Source organism: Melanotaenia boesemani, chromosome 16 (assembly GCF_017639745.1).
Source record: "Melanotaenia boesemani isolate fMelBoe1 chromosome 16, fMelBoe1.pri, whole genome shotgun sequence".
In the NCBI taxonomy this organism is placed as follows: domain Eukaryota; kingdom Metazoa; phylum Chordata; class Actinopteri; order Atheriniformes; family Melanotaeniidae; genus Melanotaenia; species Melanotaenia boesemani.
In genome coordinates, this window is record NC_055697.1 from 19,776,059 (window position 1) to 19,803,030 (window position 26,972).

Genomic DNA, 26,972 nt, shown 5'->3' on the forward strand with positions numbered 1-26,972 from the left:
GACTATCTGTGCCTGCAGGGCTGTGAATGTCAACTTAACTGATTCCTTCAGGCTGCCTTCTTTTTTATATTCGTCTTTTCTTCCCGTCTGCCACACCTGCCTGCCAAGTTGCAGCTCTGATGGGCGCGGCTGGGACCGGAGCCCAAATCTCTGTTTTGACTCGCTTGGGAAAGTTGAGCGAAAAGACACAAAAGAACCAGCGACTTAGGAGAACATCCCCCTGCACGCTCAGCGCATCAGCCTCACATACCGCATCGTTCCATCGCTGAAGCAGTCGCTCCATCCCAAAGAAGAATTTGATTGATAGTTGCTCGAGCTGACTGAAGGTATTTTTTTTTTAAAAAACAATATAACCTGCCCAGTTTTGGAACAACGTGGCGACCTTTTCATTGCTTTTTTTTTGTTTGTTTTGTTTGTTTTTTTTGTTTGTTTGTATGTTTCTTTTCTCTCTGTTTTTTGGTGAAAGTTATTTGCTGGATGTTGCGGGTGTTTCTTCACACCTGGCTGATGCATCTCTGCGCTCTGGGTTTGGTGATGGGCTGCCAAGTTGGTTTAGTATGGAATCGCTTTAAAGTTCACTGCATTCATCTTCTACGAATGTTTCTCAGCTTGTCTGTAAAATCCAGCAGGGGTTTTCTTGGGATCATTTTTCTCTGGGTAGTTTTACACCTACTTTTGCTGTGCTATTTACATCCATCTAAATATACTGCAGGGATACATGTGGCTTTATTTGTCATCAACCCTTGATGCAGTTGAGATCAGTTACAGGCTATAACAGGAAGGTTCACTTTATAGAAGCCTTAATGAGATGATAAGAAGTGGTTAATTTACTGGAGAATATTAGTTTTCACTTTTACTTCTCTCACAACTGAAGAGTAAAAATAATATTTAGATCTAAAAGTATCATACAGAACAAGGAATACTATCTCGGCTCTGTTATTTCTAAATGTTAAATGGACTAGTTGAAGTATAAGCTGATAAAAGTCCTTCCTGGCAGGGTGTGGTGAGAGTGTGATCTTTTCAGAGCTGTGTCGCCTTTTGTCCTTTTGTTATTTTGATCTCCAAAGGGCACAAAAAGAAAACACAAAGTCTGCTGACCTCTATAGATCATCCTTTAGAGCTTTATTGTGGTCTGAATTGTTGACTGGAAAGTTAAATGTGTTGGAAAGTTACTTGGAGATAGCAAGGCCTGTTGATGGAAAACTCATAAAAAATGTCACTAGAGGCTAATGTTGAAGGGAAGATGCACTTCAGTATTAGACTGTGGTCTATAAAATATGATCATGTGACTGATGTGGTGCATTTTTTTGTATTAAGTGGGAAGAATTTTTAATTTAGCACCGTAAACAAGAAGCTCTGTCCTTAACCCCAAATAATTTAGACACAACTTTTTGCTTGTTCCCCATCAAACAGTTTTAAAATGCGCATTTTTCACAGTTGAAGTACAAACAGCTGACGCAGAATATGCATGACCATTTTTAAACACTTTTTCATCATCATCTCACCAGATAAGATGGGATGGACGAGTTAACAAGACACATGGATTTCTCAGGAGAAAAGGGTGAGATCTTTTGAGTTCTTTGTAGAGTTTTCAAATTGCAGATAGACAAAGACACCACAGAGGATTTGGACACCAAAATTACAACAACAAAAAAAAAAGAAGGGCGGAAAAAGTGTTTCAGATTTGTACAGATGCAGACAGTTAAGCTCTAACTAAAACAGAGGGTTACCGCTGAAACATCTTTGGTGAATTTATCTTTAAGGAGTGCTGTCTAAAATAATGTCTGTGTTTGGATATTAAAAAATAAGATATAAATCTGTAACATTATATAGTATAAAACATATTTTGTTTACTTGGAAAAATTATAAGTCTATTACCTTGGTGGTGGTTTTGTCTCTGTTTTGGGGGTCTTACTAATATGCATGCTTTCAGTGTCTCAGTTTCCACCTCACAGTGTGTAAGTCATCCTGTGCGTATTCCCTGAGAATCCAGTAGCAAAGTTAAAGCAGCTCACCAGGGCTACTTAATTTGGTCCCTCAAGGGCCCCAGTCCTGCAGGTTTTCAGGGTTTCCCTGCTCCAACATATCTCACTCAAATTAATGAGTCATTGTGCAGAACTTCATATGCTGTTGGATCCATTTAATTTGAGTCAGGTGTTTTGGAGCAGGAAAACATTTAAAACCTGCAATACTGCAGCCCTCATAGGCCTAAATTAACTCTAAAGACTCCTACCACAGCGATAGATGAAGTGGTCGAGCAAAGCCTGATTATTTCATGCTTGCTGTGAGAAACATATAATCAGCCTCTCAGCCTGCTTGTTTTATGTGCCACCTCTAAAAGAAAGCTAGTCAATGTTATTTATTCAGCTATCTCAAACCAGTAGTTACAATATGCTTTAAAAGGAAGACAAAACCAGTCAAGGATAATATATATACAGCACCAGTCAAAGTTTGGACACATTTACCAGATGGATTTAATGGGAAAGTGTGTCCAAACTCTTGACTGGTACTGTAAGTTTTAAGTTCCTTCGTTTGTACTGAATACAGTCAGACTTTGTTAGGAGCTTTTCTAGAATCAAAGAACAGGAACAGCAGATGCATGATGAGGTTTAGCCTTGAATCTGAAACAGACAGAAATCCCTAAAAGGCTGGAGAGCAGATGAGCAGAAGGAGGAGGACATCAGTGAGGAGACAGCATGAAATAGAAATGGAATGTATATAATCTATAACAGCAGTCAGTAAAATTCAACCGGGTGCAGGTGGACAAGATGCCACCTGGTACAAAAAGGGGTGTTTGTATCAATTATCTGCAGCCATAAACTTTATATCATGAATTTCCTTAATCTTTCTGCCCATATTTATCAAGAGATATATGGTCTAAATTTACTCTGTTGTGCATGTGCACATCAACAAGTGTGGGCAGTGGATACATAATGCTGTTTGTGTGCTGTATATCTCCCATTTGGAGTCTTCTTCAAGGACAGGTTTCACAATATATCTGCATCTACAGAAAATGTTAGACTTCATGTCTGCAGTAAATAAAATCCCAGCAGCCACAGTGAAATGCTGGGAACTTGGGGGTCTCCACAGAGCCACACATACTGATGACAGCTTTTGAGTCATGCAGACTCTTGCAACCTCTTTGTGCAAAGTATGACACCCACCACCTGATGGGCCAGATGGGGAGGTAGTTTTGATTGGAGTGAGAAATGAGAAAAGAATATGGTCCAAACTTTGCATGAAGATTAGCTTATACTAACTTTTCTAAACAATGCATGGGGGCGACTGAGCTGTCATTTCACGCTTTTGCCTTGTGATAACAATAACTGTGTCATCTAAATAACGAGCCTATTTTTGATTCTGTCAGACATTAAGTTTGCATTGAACAATGATAATAAGTCATTTATGAGACACTTAATTTTTTCTGACAGTGAAAGAAGCCATTAAAGGGTTGATGTCTATCTTCATAAATATGCCGTCATAGATTTCTAATAAACGGATAAACTTGACATGAAGGAGAAGAGATGGATCATTAGAGGGCCTTCCAGTTGGAGGAGATTAAACACCAACCAGACACTGCAAACACTGATCTCTGTGTCCTATAAAGGATCCTTAACACACCGTTGAATCACATGTCGTCATAGTTATCGCATGAAACAACTTTCTTAGTAAGTGGTAATGACTTTTCTGCTGAGGCAGAGCAAACTGTGGGGCATTAATTCAAATCTTGACAGGTAAAAATGATTCAGAGGATTTTCAAATAAAACATTTCTAAGTAAGGTAGGATGATACAGAAATTAATGTAAACATAAAGCACACAGTAATACCTCTCTGTCTTTTATCAGTTGTGACAGAAACTATAACGTCCACAACCAGACTGACTTCTCTCCCACCAAGTGAGTCTCTTTCTTCTCAGCCATGATTGTCCTAATTGTTGTTAGTGTAAACCAAAAACATAATACAATAATTATAGCAGACCAGCTTTAAAGGAAGTACCCGATGAGTAACAGCTTCTCCTTGTTTTGCTATGTGTCTTCTGGTTGCTAGAGGGAACCAGTGGATCAACTCACAGGAATATGTCCAGCAGTGGTGGAGGGCTGGGCTTGGAGAAGAATGTCTTAACCCAGAACAGCAGTGGAACTTACTTCTCTTCAAGTAAGAGCATTTTTCCACTCCCCAGCCAAAAGTGGGAAGTTGTGGGTTTGTCTTGTTATAGGGTTTTGGGGATGTTATAGCCTATTTTTAACCCCCTGTAGAATGGAGAATTTCTGGGTGTGTGCATCAGAGAAGTTTATAGACTCTTCCAGGCAGCAGCAGAGAAAGTATTTTAAGGGAGTGATATTACATTATAAAGATAATCCATTACAAGTTGAGTCAGATGCTGTGAATGTATTCTGGATTATATCTGATGCTTTGGAGTTTACGCAACATGCCACTGTGGTATCTTGTTGAGGTGCTAGAAATGAAGTGAGAGTGCAAACCAAGGTTTTTGTACATTGCTACACTATAATCTTTTTATTTCATTTCTATATTTTTGTCCACAACATCTAAGTGAAAAATAAAATCAATCATACATATCAAATATATCAACATGCATTAATATTAGAAATTAGAAAAATTAATTGAGTTAGCAAGTTTTTATATTAAAATGTCAACATCAGAAATTAAAATTTGACTATTCAAAATTTAGTTTAGAAATTTAGCTGCTGACACATTTGTGAGCTTATTTATGTTTGTCTGGGGGTTAAATATACAATTAATAATAGAGTAAAGTTTGCAACTTAATAGTAGTTTTAGTAGTTGGAAATCTTTATGTTACAAAAGTCCCTGTCAGATCTGCACCTGCATAAAAGTACTTAGTAACTACACCCAAAACCTGGCTGAGTTTAATAAAAATATATTCTTCTTTTGTTTTTGCATTTGCATCGCACCTCCAGTCTCTACAGGTGTGAACGCCAGTGGCTACAGCTCCTCCTCGGGGATCTATCTGGGTGGAGACTCCTCAGGAGGAGGCGAGGGTGGGGGGAGCTACATAGATGGAGAGGGGTATGGAAGCGGGGGAGGAGGAAGCGGCGGGGGAAGTTATCTTGTGAGCTCTGTATCAAAGGTACGGTCCAGCTCAAGCGGTGCCAGGAGAGGGCAGACTGCTGGCTTATCAGGAGGCCTGTCGCCAGCTTTCCGGGAGAGGAAGACCATATCCAGCCGCTCCGGAGGTTACGATGGTGAGATCCTGCTAATAAAACAAGCACTTGGCATCTAAGGTGCCTGAAAGAAAACCTTGAAAAAGTGAAGGAAACTGGCACTCAAGGGTGTTGTTTATATTTCTAGTCAACTATTGTTTTTTCTTCTAGGAAGTTCCAGTGCTAATTCCTCACCAGAACTTACACGCAAAGATTATGGAAACTACTGTGAGTGAGAACAGCTGTATATAAGATGCTTTATCAAAATCTCCCCTTCTTCACCTTGACGATGAGTTTGTTCATGTTTCTCTTTTCCTTTTCTGCTTTCCCTCCAGGCTCCAGCACCTCAAGAGGGAGGAGCGAAAGCAGAGGTATTGAATAATTGTTCTGGTCCTTTCCTCCCTATTTCTGCACCATCAAACTGAACTGTCCTGGCTTATGTTTTTTATTAAATCAGATTCCTTTGTCCATTGTGTGCTGTGATTTTTTTTCCAGAGAGTGAGATCAGAGTCAGATTACAAAGTGCCTCCCCCACTGCCGGAAGATGTAAGACCACTGGAGACTCTGATCCTTTTGCTGTTGTTACGCTATAACTCATAATGCAGCAAATGTTTTTGAGTGTTCATTCAAAGAACTACAAAGATTTTGGAGGATTTTCTTACTGGACATGTGTTTTTAAAAATATATTGCTGTCAAATGCTTTGGCTCAAAACTCTATGACAAGCCCCATTCCACCTCTCACATTCCATGAAATTTCAATTAGTAACACATGTGCTGCTGGATAGTTTCTTTAACAGAAGCCATATATCAGCAAAACAAAAAGGGCGAGGTTTAAACAGACAATCAGGCTACTATCTGCACTGAAGCCATGTGGGGAACAAGTTAAAGGGTAGATTAGTGGTGCCAGCAATGGCACACATGAGTCACTTCTGTTTTTGTAGCAAAATGGCAAAGTTGAACAGTTGCTTATTGCTCCCCCTGCTGATTCAACACAGGAACTACTGTTACTTAATCCAGTTTATGTAACAGTTTCTGCAAAACCCCCACTAAATTAGGTTCAGACTGGAATGTTGCATTGTTTTGGATTGGTAGAAGACATGCTTTCCTTCAAACAGACAAAAAATTAATATAGATAGATAGATAGATAGATAGATAGATAGATAGATAGATAGATAGATAGATAGATAGATAGATAGATAGATAGATAGATAGATAGATAGATAGATAGATAGATGGATATTTTAAATCCAAAAGTAAAAAAGAAACAATCAAAAAGGAAATGAACACAAGAAATACATAACAGCCATTATAGCTTTGACTCTTGTAATGACCTTTAATTACTTAGATTTATTTTTTTTTAAATCATCCATTTAAATTGTTTTCAAATTGAATGGTGTGAGATTAAGTTCAATATGAATATTGATGGACAACTAACTGACAGAAGAGCTGAGTTACCACTAAAACACTTATTTTTTCAGTGCTTGTTTCAGGCAGATTTAGCTTCTATGTTGTAATATTTTAAGGAATGATCCTGAAAAATCTTTGCACATTTGCATTGCAACACAGTTCTAATTTGTGTTACATGTTTTTCTTCATGTTGCTCTCAGTTACATGAGTTTGGTGAACATTGCTTGGCTGGTTTTTGCAGGGGCAGAATTGGATGATGTGAAGAAGCTGCTGAAGGAACGCTCCAGCAGTGTCAGCCCCACTCGCTCCTCAAGTGCCTCCACCACCCTGCCTGTCCCTAAAAAGGCCAGCGTAGAAACCAAGACCATCTCAGTGGGCACTCAGTCAGGTATATTCTGTTACTAAACTGACATATTTCAGCATACTGTACATTCATAGACACTTTGTCTCCTTCCCAGATGGTTCCATGTGGTCTCAGATTATTCCCATGTGTTGCACTGCCATTGCTAAACATCTGGTTCTGTGACATACTTTTACTGGAAGTGATTTAAGAAACATTTTTAGAAATCAGAACAATATCCACAATATATCCAGAATCTGAATTCACAATGAAAAACAATTAATGAGATGAGAGAAAATTTAATATTTTATTATTATAAATTTTTGGCTGTTTGAATAAAATGAACATTATTAATTATCATTGTTGCTGAATGACCTTCTTTAGGGATTTTGTCATCATAAGAACAGATTATTAATTCAAATAAATACAGTATATATCAGAAACAACAAATGAATCAATGGTTGTTTTATTGATCTCTATTTTTGTGTCTTTTATCACCAACAGCATCAACTTTATTTGGCTCTAGTGGTCGATCAGGCGGGTTCAACACCATTGACATATCTGGTCTGTATGATACAAGTCTGACGACTGGGCACCGTGATACTGGTGTCCAAACAGGCCAATATGATATCACGGTAATTTCAGGCCAGTATGATACTGGTGTTAAATCAAGCCAGTATGATGGCAGTCTGAAATCAGGTCAATATGATGGCAGTCTGAAATCAGGTCAATATGATGGCAGTCTGAAATCAAGTCATTATGACACTGGTCTGAAATCAGGACACTATGATGTAAGTCTCAAATCAGGGCAATATGATACTGGTCTAAAGTCAAGCCAGTATGCTACCAGTGTGAGATCAGGCCAATATGACACACTGGACTCTGCATTTCCTGCTTTCCCATGGCCCACCTCCACACTGCCCTCCTCCTCCACAACGGCTGTCGCTGGCAACAGCAGCAGCTACACCTACCAGGCCAGCCAGGTCGGCACCAACAACATGCCTGGAGGCTCCTCGCCGCTCACTCCCACATCCCTGTCAGGTGAGACCAGACATCTCTGAATAATCTACAATATACAATACAAAACATATGAGATTCATATAAATAAATGAAAACAAGTCAAAATGAAGACATTACCAGATCAGAATTTTACTGATATAGAATAGGAGTGACAGAAACATGCAGTAACCAAGTAAATAAGCTGAGATCTTAATATTAAAATACATTCAATAATGATGGAAATGTAAAAAAAAAAGAATAAGGGTTTTTCACCACCAATTGAACATCTCTCAATGTTTGTCTGACAAAGCCATTCATTTCCACCTTTTACCTTTAGCCTTAAAAGTCCCATATTATACATATTTTTAACAATTTTATATGGGTGTCAGAGGTTGAACAACATTGTTTTCAAAGTGTATTACCCTAAATTCCCTCTTGGTCTTTAATTGCAGCCATTCTAAATGTGGCTCTAGTGAGCTCTACTGAAAACGGACTGTTTCTGTCTGAACCTTTAAATGTTCATGAGTCGTGTCTGTCCACATCCCTTCTCTGGGAGAGGATCTGGCTTTTGCTGGCACCCATTCGGTGATTTTAGAGGGCAGGCTCAGCTAGCCGGGTGGGCGGGTCAATGACAGTATCCACTACCAGGGAGTGGTTATTTTCCTTCATGGGGTCACAAAGGGAAAGATCTCAGACTCACCAGTTTGAGCACACAGTTGCTAAAAAGTGGAGCAAACAAGTGAGAGAGGAGACAGAATTTTTGGGCCTCATACACAGGCTATGAAGACACATATGAAAACCTTTAGAAGGTGAATTTTGCAGAATATGGGACCTTTAAATAATGTTTTTATCCTTATTTAATTAGAGTAAAATAGGACACCAGGTTTGTTGTAACATATCAACACATAACACTGTGCACTGGAGGCATTCCTGTGGTGCAGATGCAATGATTTAAAGGTTTTAAATATGACATTAAATACTTTGGATTATTTTGCTTTTTGATGTTTCTGTGTGTTTTGAGAAAAACACAGTTAAACCACAAAAATGAAGTACTTAATTTTTCTAAAACAATTACACTACAACATCTAAATGTTTTGCTAAAATATTGTTGGATTGGTGAAACATACAAAAAGATCAAGAAAAGTTTACTTTTTATATTTCTTAGCAGTTTTTTTCCCTCTAGAATTAAAAATGTTATTTTAATTTTATCCAAAACACTCAGTTTATTTTTCCACCTTAGAATGTCCATACCCTGAATATGTTTTTTTTTTTACTGTTTCTCTTGTTTTTATCCTGTCTTCTCTTTTTTTTGTTCTTGTTGAAAACAAACATTCTTTTTATTTTTATGTAAATGACTTTATGTTAAGTAATTAAATACCTGTGTCTCTGTTTACAGTTTATGGCTTTCAGAATAATCTGGCACCCACCTCTAGCGGTGTTCTCACCACCAGTGGCGCCAACATAAATGCCAGCCTTGGAGGTGCGACAGCAAGTCTGGACAGTATCAAATGCTTTTCATGCTACAACATTTCAAAACAGCTTATTTATTTGGAATTTTTTTTTTATTATTATTGTCATTTACAGGTTATGGTGTTCAGAAAAATGTCTCAAATGGGACAGGTGTTATCAGCACTGGAGTCTCTGCAAGTAAGTCTGGAGCAGTCTCATTTTCCTTTTTTTCCCAATAAAAGGTTGTAAAACAAATGTCTAAAAACAAACATCAAATTACCTCCTGATTGCATTTTTTCCTGTCAGCCACTAGATCCCAAACTGATGATGCTTATAAGAGAGACTATAAGTTTATGGTCTCTGAAAAGGAGAATGTTCAAGCCAAGAAGGACACAGAAACTCTCATTTTGGCCAAAGACAGTGGGAAGCAGTTCACCAGTAGCAGCGGTGCTCTTGTAGGAGGTGAGAGAGAAACTTTCTGCCCCCTTCTGGTCAAACATCAAAGTTTCTCTTGTCTGCTGATGCTTCATCAACAACCGAATAGTCAAGAATAATACCTGCTCTTGACTTTTCCAAAGCTCTTTCCCTTGACATTGTTGGAAAATATGATGAGGTTAAGAACAGATTGTAGGAAAGATTCTTAACGAAGTCTGTGCTGCAACGAGAATCAGACTAGTTTTACACTTCAATGTGACATTGGTTTGCATCAAATGCAATCTTTTTACAATGTTAAACTAAGGCTAGCTCAGTTGTATCACATTAGTAATAAGATATATTAAACATTACTTTGCTATAATACAGACGAGCACCTCATTATCAAGGCTTGTATATAACTAAGCGTCACAAGTTGCAGCTGCTAGGAATTAGGAATCTCTTTAAAAAGGATGTTCCACTGTTTCCTTTGCTATGAGAGACAATAAAGGAAACACTGAAATTCCTTTCCTGAGATCATGGAAACTTCCTGAGATGATTGTTGCTACTTAGATACTCCTAGATTATTTCTTCCAGCCAGGAATAATCCAAAGCAAAAACTGACTGTTTGATTGGACCCTCACACCAACTTTTGGATCCCAAAATACCAGATATTTTTATTCAGTTTCTCTCATGTATGAGTTAACTGTTAATGTTTCGTCCACAATTTTGGCCTCCTGGATTGTTTTTGTTTGTTTTGTTTGTTCTTTGTGTGTGTGTGTGTGTGTGTGTCTTTTTTTAACATTTGCTTAATTTTTTCTGTTCATGCTAATGGATTAGTGTTTGCTTTCATTTCTGGACTTTAAACAAGAAATAAAATTGCAATAATGACTGCATGTCTGATTTAACAGGTTCACTGTCAGGAGATTCAATAAAAAAGGAGAAGCTTATTTCTAGCTATATTGACACCGTCCCCTTGAAGACAGAGACTGGCAACTCCTACTGTGAGTACTGAAAGCATGTTTAAAAATAATTTGCTTATAACTTGAAATTGGTAACCTTTAACTGCTTCTTCATTAGATGGATCAACTGGAGTTTTAATGAAAGACAAAGCCACCTATGCAGGTACTTCTCAACTCATTTTTACTATGATTAGAGCTGAACTGATCAATATATTAAGAAAGAAATAATTTGCAAATATTTTAAGTATCACAGTTAATTAACTTTCTTTTTTTTTTTGTTGCAGAAATAATAGTAAAAAAATACCACAAATTCTCTAATCCCACTGTTTAAAATGAGGGTATTTATTTATTTATTTTTTTTTTTAATTAATTAATTTTTTGTATTTATTATTAAAAAAATAATGAGGGTATTTTTTTATTCGAAGAGGCAAACTAATATTTTTCAAATCTTTATTTAGGGCAAAGAAAACAAGATTGTATTGGAACCCTTAACTATACAAAACTGGGCCAGACATTTTTTTTTTTAATCCACTTTTTAATCAGTCATAAGTTGAGAAAAGATACATGCATATCAACCGTAAAAAAACAAACAAAAAACAAAGTGAAACCACAAGTATGTGGAGGAAAATATTTATTGGTGAGGGAGTGTAAGCTGGAACTCTTCTCTCTGTCCTCAGAGATTCGCAGGGACAGTGGCGTCTTTGGAGGTGGAGGATTCTGCTGCTGCTCTGATGCGTGTTGCTCCTGGTGGAAATGGCTGCTGGGTCTGCTCCTCCTCTCCCTGCTCCTGCTGGGACTCGTGTTTGGTCTGATTGCACTGGGTAAGATTGGCTGATAGATTTTAACTTAACAGGGTAGTATAAATATCTCCCTAACTAAAACACCTCAACAGTCTTTAGAGTCAGCAGTTCTCTACCATGAGGTGTCAGGGAGTGATTGTTTTTTGGACCAGTGAACTGTGTTTCAGCTTGTACAGGCAAGTAAACATTGTTATTTCACAGTGCGGCACAGCCAGGCACAAACATTTAATTCTCTCCCTGGAAATTTGATCTTTGTGGAATCTTTCAGTCCCATAAAGTCTGGCATTCATTGTCTGTGGAGCAGCTTAGGAAATATTTGCTTGATGACATCAGATTCTCCAGAAGGTTGTTGATCTGTCTTTGTCCTGATAAAATGTGACAACAGGAACTTGCAAAAGCATCTAGAGTATATATTTACTTACATGTAAACATGAAAATGCTAAATGTTAAACCTGATTAGCAATAACACACACACAAACACACACACACACAAGCACAGAAACCAAATATGAGAAAGTTACTTTTTACTCAGATTCTTCATATTATATTAATTTGCCTACAGAATCAGTTTATCATCTGATGACCTTCAGTAATCTATATATTTTATAGTTTTTTTTCTTTTATCAGTTGACAAAGGACATTAAATAACTTAAAACAGATTGAGAACTTGTTGGTCTTTAAGTTGCTTTATGACCAGGGGTAATGAATATTTTTTGTTGCATCCCCTTCCCCTAACAGATGTGCTTCAAACACTGCAACACATAAGCAGCAAGCATATTTCTCCATTTCGGCTACAAAAAAAAATAAATAAATAAATAAATAAATAAAGACAAAGATAATTTAAGACTCAAAAGTCATATATTGTAAAGGTAAACTAAATATTTTCTTATTACTTTTCTGTTAGATTCTGTTAGATTGATCTTATCTCTCAGATTAGTTTAGATGGACGGAGTAAATATAAATATTTAGACTTGATCGCTGACTGTGATCGTACAGAAGTTCCTATTCAGAATATTTGAATGTAAAAAACAAAATTCGGAAGCAAACCTCTTAGTCTTTATAGTTCTTTCAGTTTCAGATCTTGCAGCAGTGGTGATGCAGTTTGTGATGCTGCTGAAATTTGTTCTGCATGTGGACAAGGTGTATGTGTTGATCCTAATGGACTGTGGTCATATGTGGCTGGCACATGTGGTTCAATCATGGATCATGGACCTAAACAGACCAGTGCCTCTTTTAGTTTGTGGTTTGGTCTGGTGAGTTATTGTGCAGACGTGTGAAAAGATTTCACTGTTCATTTATTGCATGGGACCACACAACTTTATGGAGGAGTCAAGTAATTTTTCTGCTCACATGAGAGGGAGGGCTTCAAAGATTTTTTTTTTTTTTGGCTGCCAAGCCAGTAAAGAAGAATGGGAGAAATTAGCAGACCATTTAACTCTTTATAGTAATTTTGACTTTTTGCTTGTGACCATATTACTGTTTTGATGATATGAACAAGTAGTATTTAAAATTCTAAATCACTTTACAGTGGGAGATACATGATGCTGCATTCTTAACTTGCAGAGAATACTGTCTTGGTTTGTCAAGTTACAAATTAAGAATCTTTTTCTTTAGCTGAAGATCTGAGGAAACTGAAGAACCGAGTGGCGACTCTGGAATCTGAGGCCTCAGCTACTTCTGCTCGTGTCAGTCGACTATCAGGTTCCTCCAATGACATCAACTCCTACTTGTATGGCGGCGGTGGTACCGATTCTGACACCACACTTACCCTGGGAGGTGGAGACTCAGACTCCAGAACACGAATTGGCATTGCTGCTGGTGCTGCTGGTGCTGGTGGTACTGGTGGTACTGGTGGTACCAGTGGCACCTTCAGTGGCACCTCCAGTGGGGCTTCCAGTGGGGCTTCCAGTGGCACCTCCAGTGGGGCTTCCAGTGGCACCTCCAGTGGCATGGGTGTTGTTAATGGTACTGTAGGTGTCAGTGGTACTGGTGGTTCTCTGGGAGCCGGCACCAGCTTCAGTGGCGGCTCTGCCAGTTCTGGTGGTAGTGGTGTCAGTAGTGGCACCACGCTCTGGACCAGCGAGAGTGGAAGATACATAGATGGTATTGCTCTTCAGAGGACGATCCACCACATGTTAATATCTGAAATGCAGTCGCAGGCTTTCCTAGGTAAACACACACCCACACATATAGATATATAAACATTCAGTACATTACACTTTATTGAATTTCTCTTGTCTGTCTCAGATTTTCTAACATCTTCAGTGAGGGGAGTGAGAGGACTCCCTGGACCTAAAGGTGATGTTAAAACATTACATTTTTCCTAAAATTTGCATTTTTTTCCTGTCGAGGTCTCAACATGTTAAATGAGCTCTTTTTTTTTTTTTTTTACTTTTCAGGGGATTCTGGATCTAAAGGTCAGGAAGCTGAGTAACTTATTATTAGAAGTCCAGTTGGGATTTTGTTCTTTGTTTTTGTCACAGTCAGATGTATTAATGTGTTTCCCATTTTTTAGGAGAACCTGGTTTCCCTGGAATTCCAGGTTAGGAGTAATTTTCCTTGAATAATCAACAGTACTTTAATTTTTACTTTGTACTGTTCTGTGATGTCAGGATGTTTTTTTTATGACTATGACCTTTGACTTCAGGCCCACCTGGTGCGATTGGGCATGCTGGTCCCGAGGGTCCTAAAGGACAGAAGGGAAGTCAAGGTACAGAGAGTGTGTCGGTTTGGATTATATGATGCTGCCGTTCAGTTCAAGTCCAGTGAGTGAGTGTCTGTATGTAAATGTATAATCAGGTGAACATGGAATAGATGGGCAACCAGGTACCAGGGGCAGAGAGGGTCCAGCTGGGCCCAGAGGTGAGCCAGGACCTTCAGGATTTGGATTAAAAGGGGATAAAGGTATGCCTCACAGTCATAGAAGAGAGACAGCTTTCAGATGAGAAATATGTTTATCCAATCACAGAAACAATGTCTCACTGCAGGATATCGTGTTTTTGTTTTGTGCAGGTGCGCCGGGAGAAGATGGTGTTCCTGGTTCTACTGGTCCCCCTGGACAAAAAGGTGGGATCAGTGTTGATAAATAAACCATTTAAACAGAAAAACAAATTAAAAGTGGAGGCTTGTCACTGCATCTTGCATAAACCAAAAGAAGCACTAGGTGGCAGTAGAGAGTCAGTTTCTGAAAACAGTCTGTTACTGAGAAGCGAACAAAACGCTGTTTTTACCTCTCTGCGTTATTTTTGATTATAACAGCTTTGAGTCACAGCTCCTCTGATATATCAACAACCAAAACTTCTGTTAGACTGAAACTTCTGTTAGACTGACACTTAAAGGTTAGGTAAATCACTCTCATGCATGTGCATTTGCACATGAATAAATTCTCCTAAATGAATTAGAATTAAATGTGAACACACACAATTACCTGGCTTTACTTTATAATAAAAATTTGTATTTATTATATATAGAAAATGGATTTACAAGGCGTTATGTTGTTGAACCTTTCAGGGTACTTTTCAAACTCAGTTTTATCTACAAATCTCATTTCCAGAAAAAAAAAAATAAATAAAATCACAGCTTAAAGTTTAAGTATTTTAACAAGTACATTTTTTCTGCTTTCTGCTTTTTGACTATATGCAAACACAGTTTGTGTCCCCTAAAATTTAGGTAAAGATGTTTGAAAAATCCTTGTACAATCTTGTTGTGTGGAGTTTTTGGATCTTCTCATTGCATGCATGTGACTGTTAATCTAACAACAGGAGGGACAGCACTACAGTACCAGTGCTAACTTTTGAAACAGGATCTGATCAGACTTCTAGTTGGTGGGACAATTTTGAAAATGAAGTTATGGTTTCTGCAGAATGATGAGAGAATTTTCTTGGAGTTAATTAAGGAAGCTGCTTCATTCACACATTGAGGGGAAGATACATATTTTGAGATCACCTGCCAATGCTTTCTGAAAAGATGCTACTTACTGAACTATTAAGCAAGCAAGTGGAAACTGAATTGTCTTGACAAGTGGTTAAGCAATGATAAGATAAATATTAGCACCTATACCTTGTGTAAAGTTAGCGTTCAGTATAGAAGTTATGGTTTTCTGGTTGTATTTTGTATTTCTATATGGACTGATATATTTTTTTTGTAAATTGTGTTGTGAGGATGTGGTTTTTTTGAAGGAAGAAAAACTTTTTCTTTTAATAAAAAAACCTTTGGTGGATGCTTCTTTTATACCCTTTTATACACAGCTGCGACACCCTCACTGATCACCTATTAATCTTTAATTAATTTAAACATTTCAGAAAAGTTTCACTTGTATTTTTACAAAATTTTCTTTTCTTGCCTCTCTCCAAACTTTTTAAAAATGTTTAATTGTGCAATATTTTAAGTTTGTTTGCAATTAAGAATTAAAGCAATTTGATCAGTAACGACACTGAAAATCATTTCTATTGACTCTATAGATGCGATTAATATAGATTCAAGTTTTTACTGCAGTTTTGAAATTTTCCAAACTTTTCTGGAAACAAAGTTTCTTTTTATCTTTTATGCTTACTGTCACAGAAGCTAAATGTTGTAAAAAAAAAATCTTTTTGCGTGTAGGTGCACAGGGACTCCCCGGGCTTCTTGGGCCACAAGGTTAGTCACTCTCTTTTATCTAGAAGAGCATGGTATTTCAAGTTTAGTGCCACAAGCTGAAGTGGCTCTTTACACGGATTGCTGTTTTGTTAGGTGAACCAGGTCCTCAGGGTTTCCGTGGCGAAGCAGGAATACCTGGGGCTAAAGGTAATTTTACACAAACATTAGCATGCTAAAAAATGAGGTTAAAACCACAGTTAAATTATATTTAGATTTTGTTTTGTCGCTCACAGTCAGTCTTTTCACTCTGCAGGTGACCGGGGCCTTGCTGGATTTCAAGGACTCAAAGGTTTGTTGTATCTCCATCAGGTTTTTGCTGGATTTGTGGGGTCAGTGAATGTTTCTAACCAGCTATATTCTTATTTTATTTAAGGTGAAACTGGTGACAGAGGTGCCAGAGGCCTACAAGGTAAATCTAGCAGTAGTTGTAAATGTCAGACTGGAACGTTTTAACCTGTACAATCTGTCAGTTTTCTAATCTCAATGTCCCACTTCTTAGGTGAACCTGGTTTACCAGGTCTACCAGGATCAGCTGGAGAGAAAGGATCCATGGGTGAGTCAAAGGATAAATTATAAAAAAAAATAGTTAATCATTAATGAAATCTCAGATTATGTCATTGTGCTAGATTATTTACCGAACCTTCAGTGGTTTTTTAGAAACTGCTCCAAATATTGAACTATACCTTTAATATGACATGACTGAGCTTAATTATAGTAAAAAGTGAAGTTTATTCTATTTTCTTAATTAATTTTTTTAAATAATGACTTCATCAGTCATGTTTTTATATATTTTCTGAATTAGTTAATGTTATATGTGAATTCTATGCTTGAAATACCTCTGGCTGTATAAAGTAACATCCATGCTGCTCCCTAGTTGGGTGTAAATCTGCTTTTGGCTGTCACTGTCTCATGGATTTATATTCAACATAACCAATTTTCTGGTTTCTGTCATCAGGACTTTCAGGACAAGAAGGATCAAGAGGTAAATAACTCATAAAAGGCCATACAGGTGCCTTTTATAAAAAATACTACTGTAGTGAAAAACAAACCTTCTCTTTCATCAGTGTTTTACACAAAGGATAAAGTTAGTTTTTATTTTTGCCCCTCAGGTGACCGAGGACTTCCCGGACCTCCTGGAATCAGAGGTCCTTCTGGACCTCCTGGAGATGCTGGACTTCCAGGTAAAGTCTTTTTTATTAATCTTAAGGTATCTAAATATGATCATATGATGAACAATAAAAATATATCCATAACATCTGCTCGTCTCTAGGAACACCTGGACTTCAAGGACCCCCAGGTAGCTACTGATACAACACATACTGAAGTATACTGCCATCTTTGGTTCTGTACTTTAATGCTCTCCATCCTGACCATGTACTTTTATCTTCTTAGGGATACCAGGGAATCCAGGTCAACCTGGGGTTAAAGGTACATTTGCTGTCAGCTTGTGGACCTCCTGTTTCATCATGGATCTCAGTCTCTGACTGGTGTTTTTGTGTTTCAGGTGAACCTGGCCAGGCAGGAAGAATCATCAACGCAGGTAAAGGAGAACAGTGGAGCTGATGTTTTAAAGCAACAATGATGAGACAAGAGTTAATTTTTTTTTTTTTCCCAGGTGACTCTGCTTCAGTTGGTATCCCAGGACCACCTGGGCCTGCTGGTCCTCCCGGCCCTGCCGGACCTCCAGGATTATCAGGTCTGACTCTTGAAAACTTTTCCAGTAAAGTGTTCAGCATTTTGCATATCATATCTACAGTATAAACACTATACGTTAACACAAGTCTCTAACTTTTTGTTAATTAATAATAACTCCGCAGGTCCCATCGGCCCTGCTGGTCTTCCTGGCCCATCTGGTAAGTCATCATGCTTTCTTTCCTCTTATATTCTGGTTTTTAGTTTCAAACAGTAGCTTTCAGAGTCTGATAGATGTGTTTTGCTTTTAATCACAGGTCCTAAAGGTGACAGGGGATATAAGGGAGATCAAGGAGAACCTGGAATAACAGTAAGAACCAGTGAGACCCTAACCTCGTCCACAGCAAGTGAGTACATTTTGATGCTGTTCTTTTAGTCTGTTGCACAGTGAACTTAATGCATAATTGTTTGTTTTAAATGAAAAGCATCTTAAACTGAAAAGCTGAATTTAAACTTTAGTGATATGCTGTGACCCCATGGTAGCTAATGCAACAACAATTGTAAAGGTAACAATAAAAAGATGGTTTTAGGTGTTATAATTCAGGTGAATGGCAGAATCAACTATAAGAGCAACAATTGCAAATGATGTTGAAATCACTTTCCGAGAAGTTTGTTGCACAACGACTTCCCTTTTTATGACTCTAAAAGTATTCAGAAAGGCCTAGAGGTTGCAGAGGTATTCTCATTTCATCATGAGTATGTAATCTTTGAGCAGAGGCCCAAAAAATAGACAAAGGGCTTAAAGGAGTTTAAATACAGTCTGCATCACATCATCTCCTCCAAGTTACTGAAAGATGAATGGCTCCAAGGTTACTTCACATTATTAATTTGTTTCTATTTATATATTTTTGTAGTAAGAATACATGAAATAAAAAATGCCTTGTGAATGCCATGTTCACTATCTTTGACTATCTTACTTTATGAGATAAATGATGCAGGAAGCGTTTTTCCTCTGAAATCACCCGGTCGTTACCTATTAATCATACATAAAATAGGGCCAAAAACTATCTTAAAGGTATCAAAGTTTATTTACTGATGTCCTCCTTAACAATTGACAGGAACTACACATAAGATTTCACAAAGTGAGAAGAGCATGCTTCATGTCATCCATATGTCACTGGTGTTGTAGTTATCGTTATAGTCTGTTCAGTGTGGATGACCATTTGGACATGCATTGCTGTTTAACTGACACTGGTACAGTAGTTTGTTGACTATTTTTTTTATTATTTTCTTGTGTTCTTCTCACTCCATATGCTTCCTTTATCTGGTATTTAATGGGTTTAGGGTTAAGCTAACCCCTTGTGGCCACAGTGACCTCGTGTTTGCAGAACTTACACTGTTGAGGTTTTTCCATTAACAGAGATGTGGTTTGGTTCTCTTTTCTGCACCACTTTTGTTGCCCTGTAGCGAACACACATATTAAATGCAGGATGATGCCCAAGTTCTGCTGCTGAATGACTGATTTCTACTTTGATGCTAAAAGTTATATTTCCTGATTTTGTTTATTTAGCTTTATGAATGCAGATGTCATCCCAATTTTTATTTATTCTGCTTCATTACTATTATTACTATTCCAGTGCTTTAGGTTGCAAATGGATTTTTATAAAAAAACAAAAAACTGTACTGTGTTGGTTTAGCAGCCCATTCAGTCACTTAAACGTACAGGACAACCAAGTATACCCTCATTTAATTGTAAAAACACAACAATACTTACTGTTATTTGTTTTTTTTCTATTTTAGGACAGGTTGGTACTGGTGCACAATCAGGACTGCCTGGTCCTCCTGGTCTACCAGGTCCACCTGGGCTTCCTGGACGTCCAGGTGAATTTGACACAACCTGCTTTGTTATAGTGTGATCAATCAAATTCATTATTGATTAGGGATTATTTGACTAAATCTGTCAATTAATCTCTACAGTGTTTGATAATCTTAAATTGTGTAACTTACTTCTTCTTGTGTTTTAGGTGATTCAAGACAAGGACCTCCAGGACCACCTGGACCTCAGGGCCAGCCAGGCAAGTATCTGTTTCAGAGGTGAGTGAATCACAGAGTGCGGCTATTAGATCAAATTCATCCATTGTCTTTTTGTTCTTTAGGTTATGGAAGACCAGGACCTAAAGGAGATAAAGGAGACTCAGGCTTTTCATCCAGCTCTGGTATGATCCAAAATTTAATGTTTTGCAGTAACTTTTACAGAATCTAGTGACACAAATGAATTCAGCTCAGCTCTGTCCTTACAGGAACATTTTATCAAGGACCACCTGGACCTCCTGGGATTCCTGGGCCTAAAGGATCAACAGGTAATCAGACTGTGTAAATCTCTCACTATGTGCTGCTCTTTAACTTTCATGATTCACCATGACATTGTCATCCGTATTTTAGGTTCTCCTGGACCACGTGGATACCAAGGTGCTTTAAATTTTTTGCTTATTTATTTATAATCATGCACCTTTTCAGCAAGCATGCTTGATACTAATATACAGTATGACACTAAAAACAGATGTGTTGGAATCTGTGCAGTTTCAGTAACTCTCATTACTGTTTCAGGTGAACCAGGACCAGCAGGTGCACCTGGCACTCCAGGAAGCTCTGAGGGAGGTCAGGCCTTCATCTGATCAAATCCATTTCAGTACAGTTATATTACAGAGATACACACACTAACCCTAAGTTTAAATTTATTCTTGCAGTGCTAAGATATGGAGGAAATGCCATCTCTGGACCACCAGGGCCGCCAGGACCTCCTGGACATCCAGGACCACAAGGGACCAAAGGTGACCTTGATAACACACAGAAATCTTGATGCTTTTTCATGTGTATTTTAGATTAATAACAGTTACTGCACACGATACTGTATTTTTCCATCCTTAAGGGGACACTGGAGCTCCTGGAATCCCAGGGACTTCAAGAGGTATACAAAACCATAACCATCCTTCTAAATACTCTTAGATATTATACACAAAATCAAGTGTGTTTTCTTCAGGAAACGTCAAAGCAGTTCACTCAGTGTCCTAATGTGCAAATCCTTCCTGTTTCTGTCTTAGTAACCCAAGGTCCCACTGGTCCTCCAGGTCCTCCTGGCCCCCCTGGTCAGCCGGGCTCCTTTTCTTCTTCCAGAGAGATGCAGCTGTACATGACCGATTATCTGAGTAAGAGTTTTTCCGAAGTGAGATAACAGGATGGTAGAATGGATTATTAGCATATTTCTTCCACACAGGCAGATTCAGACAGAGTGGTATACAAGGCCCTCCAGGTCCACCTGGGCCTCCAGGACTCCCCGGAACCTTCTCAGGCTCTATAGATGACATCTCTGCTCGTATTATAGCATACCTGCGGCGTAAGGATTTATATTACCAAATAAAAGTGACTAATACACAGCAATGAGGCATTATTAGTGGATGGTAGCCACCTTTAATCGTGCTGTGTTACTTTAGGTTCAGATTCAGGCTTCAGCTTTGGTGTTCAGGGTCCTCCAGGACCACCTGGTCCTCCTGGACCTGCCTCTGGATCCTTGACAGTCAATGCTCTCATCACCATGCTCCAGAGTAAGTACAGTCAGATAGATCTCATCCACAATGTCTGTAAACGCTTGGTTAAAATTGATCTCATTGGATGCAGCAACCTAAACGATGGGTCTCTGATGTGATCTGTTCAGGAGATGATGTAAGGAGATATTTGTCAGGACCACCAGGCCCACAAGGACCACCAGGACCACCAGGATCATCAGTTGGATTTTCAAGCAGCTACAGGATAGAGGACGTAGCCACATATGTCTTCAACATCATGAATGGTAGGAACAGGTGGCAGCATAAATCAGTAATCCTGGTAGTGGTTCCAACCAGTGCATTTATTGTGATTTTTTAGAAAGAGGGATTGCTAGAGGTCCACCTGGGCCACGGGGTCCTCCTGGGCCTCCTGGATCTTCTGGTGTAGGAGGCTCCGGCTCAACAACCGTTTCGATTGACTATTCTGCGCTGATCAGAAGTAAAATCATTTTATCTTCCCATAAGCAGACACAAACCAGAGACAGTTTACAAAATGTTGCTAACTCACTCTTCCTCCTCCTTATGCCTTCATCCACATAGACCCAGAGTTCCGCTCATGGGTCAGTTCTGCTGTACAGCATGGTCCTCCTGGTCCTCCAGGTGTGCAAGGCCTACAGGGCCCTCCTGGCCCCCAGGGACCACCAGGAGTCTCAACTGCCACTGTGTATGGGGCTGGAAGTCGTGGCTACAGTTTAGAGGATATTCAGCGTTACCTGCAGGGTGAGTCTAACAACTTATGCCTCGAGAACATCAACATGAGCTTTAACTTCTTCCTCACAAGGACCATTTTTCTGCTTCCTGTCTGAAATGACATACCCAAAATAAAAGATGTATATCTTCACAACTACAAGGGCTTTATGTATAACTTTGGTCTTAAAAGAAAGTTGAGACATGTGGGATTACTACAGATGTGTAGGAATCAAGATATGTATTACGGTGTCAGAGTAAATTCACCTAGAACACATTAGAAAATGTAAATGGTTATCTCCTCCTTAAAAAACAAAACAAAAAAACCATAACTTTTCAGTGAAAAGACTTCTTTATTTAAAATATATGTAAGCTAGCACATATAGTTTTATCAAACAGTGATGAGGCAGCCATCTTTATAATCAGCAGTCTCTGCTTTTCATGTGACACATTGTGTGGTTTGTTTGAAGTGGAGAAATTAGAAGAAGCTCTAGTAGACGGTGCTGTTCTCATTTTTTGTTACATTCCCATTTGTTTGCTTGGGATTTAATTTGGATTTGGATTAATTTGTTTCATTTGGATGCTAATGCTTGGAGTCTTTTAGCAGAGTTTCTCCTCATCATTTTGGTATGCTACATGTTTGGATTGGTGCTTCTCAGTGTGTGCAAAGATCTTCTGCACTGCATGTGCCTCATGCTGCCTCTTGTACAGGTGGCTTGTGTCAAAAAGATCTTATGTCAGCAAGCATAAACACAAATTTATCATTTCTACTGTTTCCTTGCATGAACACATATTCAACTCGACATAGTTTCCTCATGGTGTTCTACTTTTTTTCAGGTTCTGAGTTCAGAGGTCTTCCAGGACTTCCAGGCCCTCCCGGCCCTCCAGGTCCTCAGGGAGCACCAGGCAGTTACACAGCAACAGCTTCTTACAGAGGAAACTTTCCTCGTGAGAGCATTCATGCTGAAATTCAGGAGTATCTGAGCAGTAAGATCCTAGCAGCCCAGACACAGATGTGATAAATGTATAGAATCTGTGTAAAAATGACCAAGACAACCACATCAACAGCCACCTCTGTCCTTCAGATGACAGTATTCGACGTGCCATTGTGGGCCCACCAGGACCTCCAGGCCCAAGGGGTCAGAAGGGAGAACGTGGAGAGCCAGGTTATGTCCAGGGTTATGCACAGAGCCAGAGCTACTCACAGGGCCAGGGCTATTCACAGGGCACCTCTCACCACGGCTCTCAGCAGAGAGAGATTGATGTCAGCAAGCTAACCGAGACACTGGACTACTCTAACGTTGCCACGAAAGTTACAGAGTATATCAAGAGTAAGTAGATAACAGCTGACAAATGTGGAACTTGTTTGATGTTAAGGCGAGTATTTCTCTTATTCACTACTGACTGAGTTAGTGTTCAGATGGAAGCTATAAAAGGAATGAAGTTAAGGATCAGAGAACTCCATCTGTCAAAAATGATCAAACTCCATGTGTATGATCTATAAATTGAGTATGTTTTCTACCAACTACAGATCAAGGCCTGCTGGAGGAGTATATGGTTGGAGGTCCTTTGAGGATGAATGTACGAGCAATTCAAGGCCCTCCTGGCCCACCTGGTCCCCCCGGACCACCTGGTTATAGTCGTGTCATTGGGTCCTACGGCAATGTCACAACCGATCTCATGGACTTCTTTAGAAGTAAGAACATATTGTTATTTTGCACACACACATTGTCAACAATTGAAACATTTTCCAGCCTGTATATCTGGGAAATGTGGCTTTATCTGGACTGACTGAAGTTTCATTTTTGCACAGCTTATGGCACCATCCCCGGCCCTCCAGGGGGCCCAGGACCAAGGGGGGAGAGAGGGTATCCAGGACCCAAAGGAGATAAGGGTACATTTAAACAGAGCTGATGAAATACTACATATTAATAAAAAAAAACATTATAGTGGACTTACAAGCTGAGAAATTTCTATTACAGGCGATCCAGGACAGCCAGGTTTACCTGGAATACCAGGGGCATATACTGTCCAGATTCCACATAGAGTGCAGACGAGGGAAGCAGGTAACTTCAGTCAAGTTACATCAGACATCATTAGAAACTTAAGATTCATGTCATTTATCTGATCGCGGCACTATTTTGTTTCAGCTGCAGCAGAAAAGAAGGTGGCAGATCGGGATCAGCAACATCGTCAAGCCAACGGTGGCTGATCTACGTCTGGATCACAATTTAAGCTTTACTTATTTTTTCCTTTTATGTGTTAAATTCTAGCAATGCAAGAGGGCAAATGATCTTTATTGATGCCTTTTGTTGACAAATCAGTTTAAGAAAATAAAAATGCATTAATCTAAAAAAAAAAAAAAAAAAAAAAAGGCTTCAGTGGAGATGCTGGTCCACGTTTTTGTGACAAAGATCTCAATCTTTTGATAAGGGGGTGTATAATGTTTACCAAGTTAGAAGCTTGCATTCATTTTTCCAGCGGCAGCTTTGGTCAAGAGAAAATTCACGCAGTTGCTTTATTATTTTTAAATCTTTTCCGCTGAATGTAAGGTGTATTTTTTTATCTTTGCTGTCATTTTAAGATTATATTCTTTTAAGGTCTAGATAAGTGATATAAAACATCCATTATACATTAAACCCACATAAATGGCAACAGTTAGCTCTTTAAATGCATAAAGCATCATTCAAACGTGACTTAGTCTCAGTCAGGGTCACTATAAGAAGCAGGTTATCTCAAAGGTTTGTTGGTATTAAAAAAATAAAAATGTTTCTGTTAGAGAGTGACTCAGATAACCAGTAAGACAGGACTGATTAAGTTGTATATTTTTTTATAAAAGAGCACTGAATTTGATTTTTTTTTCTGTATTTTGAGAAGATATAATTATAAAATGTTTCCAGTTTGTTTGACATGATTGAACACAACTTTTGATAAACATTTGAAAGACACAAAAATAAATCTATTTTTGAGATTTGTGTGTCTTACTAATTTTGTGACTTAATTTGACCTCAAAACAGCATCACTCAATTTGTCAATTAAACATGATATTTAATTTACATGAAAAAAAATGTCCATTTATAAAGATGCATTTAATACATTGGATCTGACATCAAAAATGCATATATTAAATGTCCATTATGAGGGAATGACACATGAAAATGCTGTAAAATGTTCAATTGAAAAATATAAATGGAATCTATGAATTAAATGGTGCAATCCACATGACAAAATCTGTTTACTCCAATAAAAATCCAGCATTTATGACAGAATTGTACTCATAATGAATATCAACATACAAAAATTATAAGATGCTTCGATGATCTGCAGTTGCAAAATAAACTAATCCCAGGTTCTAAGATGCAGCTCATTTTTTAGGTACAGCACTGGATGTGAGCTCAGCATGAAGAGCAGTTACAGCAGTGGTATGTCAGGAATAAAAATTTAGAAAACTAGATGCATTTGTAAAATACTAATGGCTTGACTGAAAAAGTTAAATTTATAATAATGGAAAAAAAATAAAATGAAGATGCTGACAGTCCTGTCAGTCTGGAGTTCAAATAGACCTGGGTAAAGTTTTATACTGCATATTTTCTATCTGCAGCTCATGTGGCAAAACAGTGCAAATCAACAAGCTTTACATTCCTTCATAATTCATACTTTACAACAAATCATTCATTTGCAGGAGTCCTGCTCAAAATAACTTGGGATAAAGCCATTTACCTTACATACTGAAACAACTCCAAGACATAACAAGTCATCTCTGTTAATAGAAACAGAAGGGGGTGTTTTACAGCATTGAAATGACATTACGTGCTAAATATATATTTTTGTTCATTCATCTCCAAGGATGGTAAAATGCTTTTTGTAAGCACAGTAACTTGATCAAACTTCATATATGGAGCATACAACACAGTACATTCTATATTATTTGAACGCACAGCCTTATGACGCTGTATTTGATTCCCATGACGACATTAGACACAGCGCACAAAAGACTACACAGCCATTACAAAGTCTTACAACTACAGTCTGTTTTCTTTAGACTCGTCTTCCTTCACAACGACCTCCTTCACAGGCAGCCAAACTGATCCTCAATGATGGCTTTAATCACCATGAAATGTTTAAAATAAAATAAAAAATAGACATCTCTTAAAATCTTGGGATAAGGAGCAGAAATGATAATCAGTTGTGTAAGTGAAGAAGAGTCAAGTCTCCTCTGTGTGAACTGCAAGTTGTACAAAACAGAGGAGAGCCTAAATGCTGAAAAAAACATACCAGGCACTGGAAATAATTTATACTGTAGCAGGCAGTCCTAATGATAATACAACAAGCATGACTGACCTAAGCAACCAACTGCTGTTTTTAAACTCTGAACATGCTCAAAAAGGTCATATTACATTAGACATTTCCCAATAAGCTGAAAAACTTGAGTAAGCGAGTTAATGGTGTATAGGCACGTCATGCTCACTAATGGTGGAATCAGAACAAAGCAAAGCAGAAATTTTCATGATTAGAAAAAAAAAAAAAAAAAAAAAAAAAAGGCTATTGCTCCACCACGAAGAATCAGTGAGAAAAAGACAAGTTTGACTGGAGTCTGTTTTGTTGCACAGACAAACAGGAGGCTATAAACCAGTGTTGTGTAGGTTTGGTATGGGGTAAAACTTGGATACTCGGCTCTGTGTGGTGGGGTTAAGGCATTCGGATTCACCACTCATCTTGAAGAAGACCTCCTGTTCCTGGAGCTTCCGTGTAAACTCATCCTCTAAAGCCTGCAGGGGGCAGCAGATACAAACAACTGAGACAGATGCTGAAGTGCTTACAACAGCTGGGAGAAATGGTAAGAGAAATCACCTCAAACGTCAAAGAGT

The 26,972-nt window shown here is 38.4% G+C and overlaps 2 protein-coding genes across 5 annotated transcripts in view; one reads left to right on the forward strand and one right to left on the reverse strand.

The window, feature by feature from the left end:
- col17a1b (collagen, type XVII, alpha 1b) lies at positions 1–25,075 on the forward strand. 2 transcript variants are annotated; one of them, XM_042009724.1, is made up of 56 exons: positions 1–326; positions 1,509–1,561; positions 3,846–3,896; positions 4,048–4,155; positions 4,938–5,222; positions 5,352–5,408; positions 5,516–5,551; positions 5,676–5,726; positions 6,829–6,975; positions 7,432–7,968; positions 9,323–9,406; positions 9,511–9,573; positions 9,682–9,837; positions 10,698–10,790; positions 10,867–10,911; positions 11,426–11,569; positions 13,163–13,717; positions 13,796–13,846; positions 13,948–13,965; positions 14,064–14,090; positions 14,196–14,258; positions 14,348–14,452; positions 14,561–14,614; positions 16,148–16,183; positions 16,277–16,330; positions 16,437–16,472; positions 16,557–16,592; positions 16,683–16,736; positions 17,139–17,165; positions 17,293–17,364; positions 17,454–17,480; positions 17,576–17,611; positions 17,688–17,723; positions 17,799–17,879; positions 18,001–18,036; positions 18,133–18,222; positions 19,616–19,696; positions 19,840–19,890; positions 19,972–20,031; positions 20,116–20,175; positions 20,258–20,284; positions 20,423–20,473; positions 20,563–20,646; positions 20,745–20,783; positions 20,917–21,021; positions 21,090–21,209; positions 21,307–21,417; positions 21,528–21,662; positions 21,737–21,856; positions 21,958–22,137; positions 22,942–23,091; positions 23,190–23,435; positions 23,636–23,800; positions 23,918–23,998; positions 24,087–24,170; positions 24,255–25,075. In XM_042009724.1, exons 2-56 carry the CDS (start codon positions 1,519–1,521, stop codon positions 24,314–24,316), a joined length of 5,406 nt encoding a protein of 1,801 aa, XP_041865658.1. In that variant the 5' UTR covers positions 1–326; positions 1,509–1,518; the 3' UTR covers positions 24,317–25,075. The 2 variants fall into 2 exon arrangements, with proteins under 2 accessions (XP_041865658.1, XP_041865659.1); XM_042009725.1 differs by lacking the exon at positions 1,509–1,561.
- The window catches only part of slka (STE20-like kinase a), a 21,638-nt gene continuing 19,633 nt past the window's right edge, over positions 24,968–26,972 (reverse strand). For all 3 annotated transcript variants that reach the window (XM_042009728.1, XM_042009727.1, XM_042009726.1), the window contains one exon: positions 24,968–26,873. In XM_042009728.1, the coding sequence (XP_041865662.1) occupies positions 26,727–26,873 (147 nt within the window). In that variant the 3' untranslated portion in view covers positions 24,968–26,726. The remainder of the gene's footprint in view (positions 26,874–26,972) is intronic.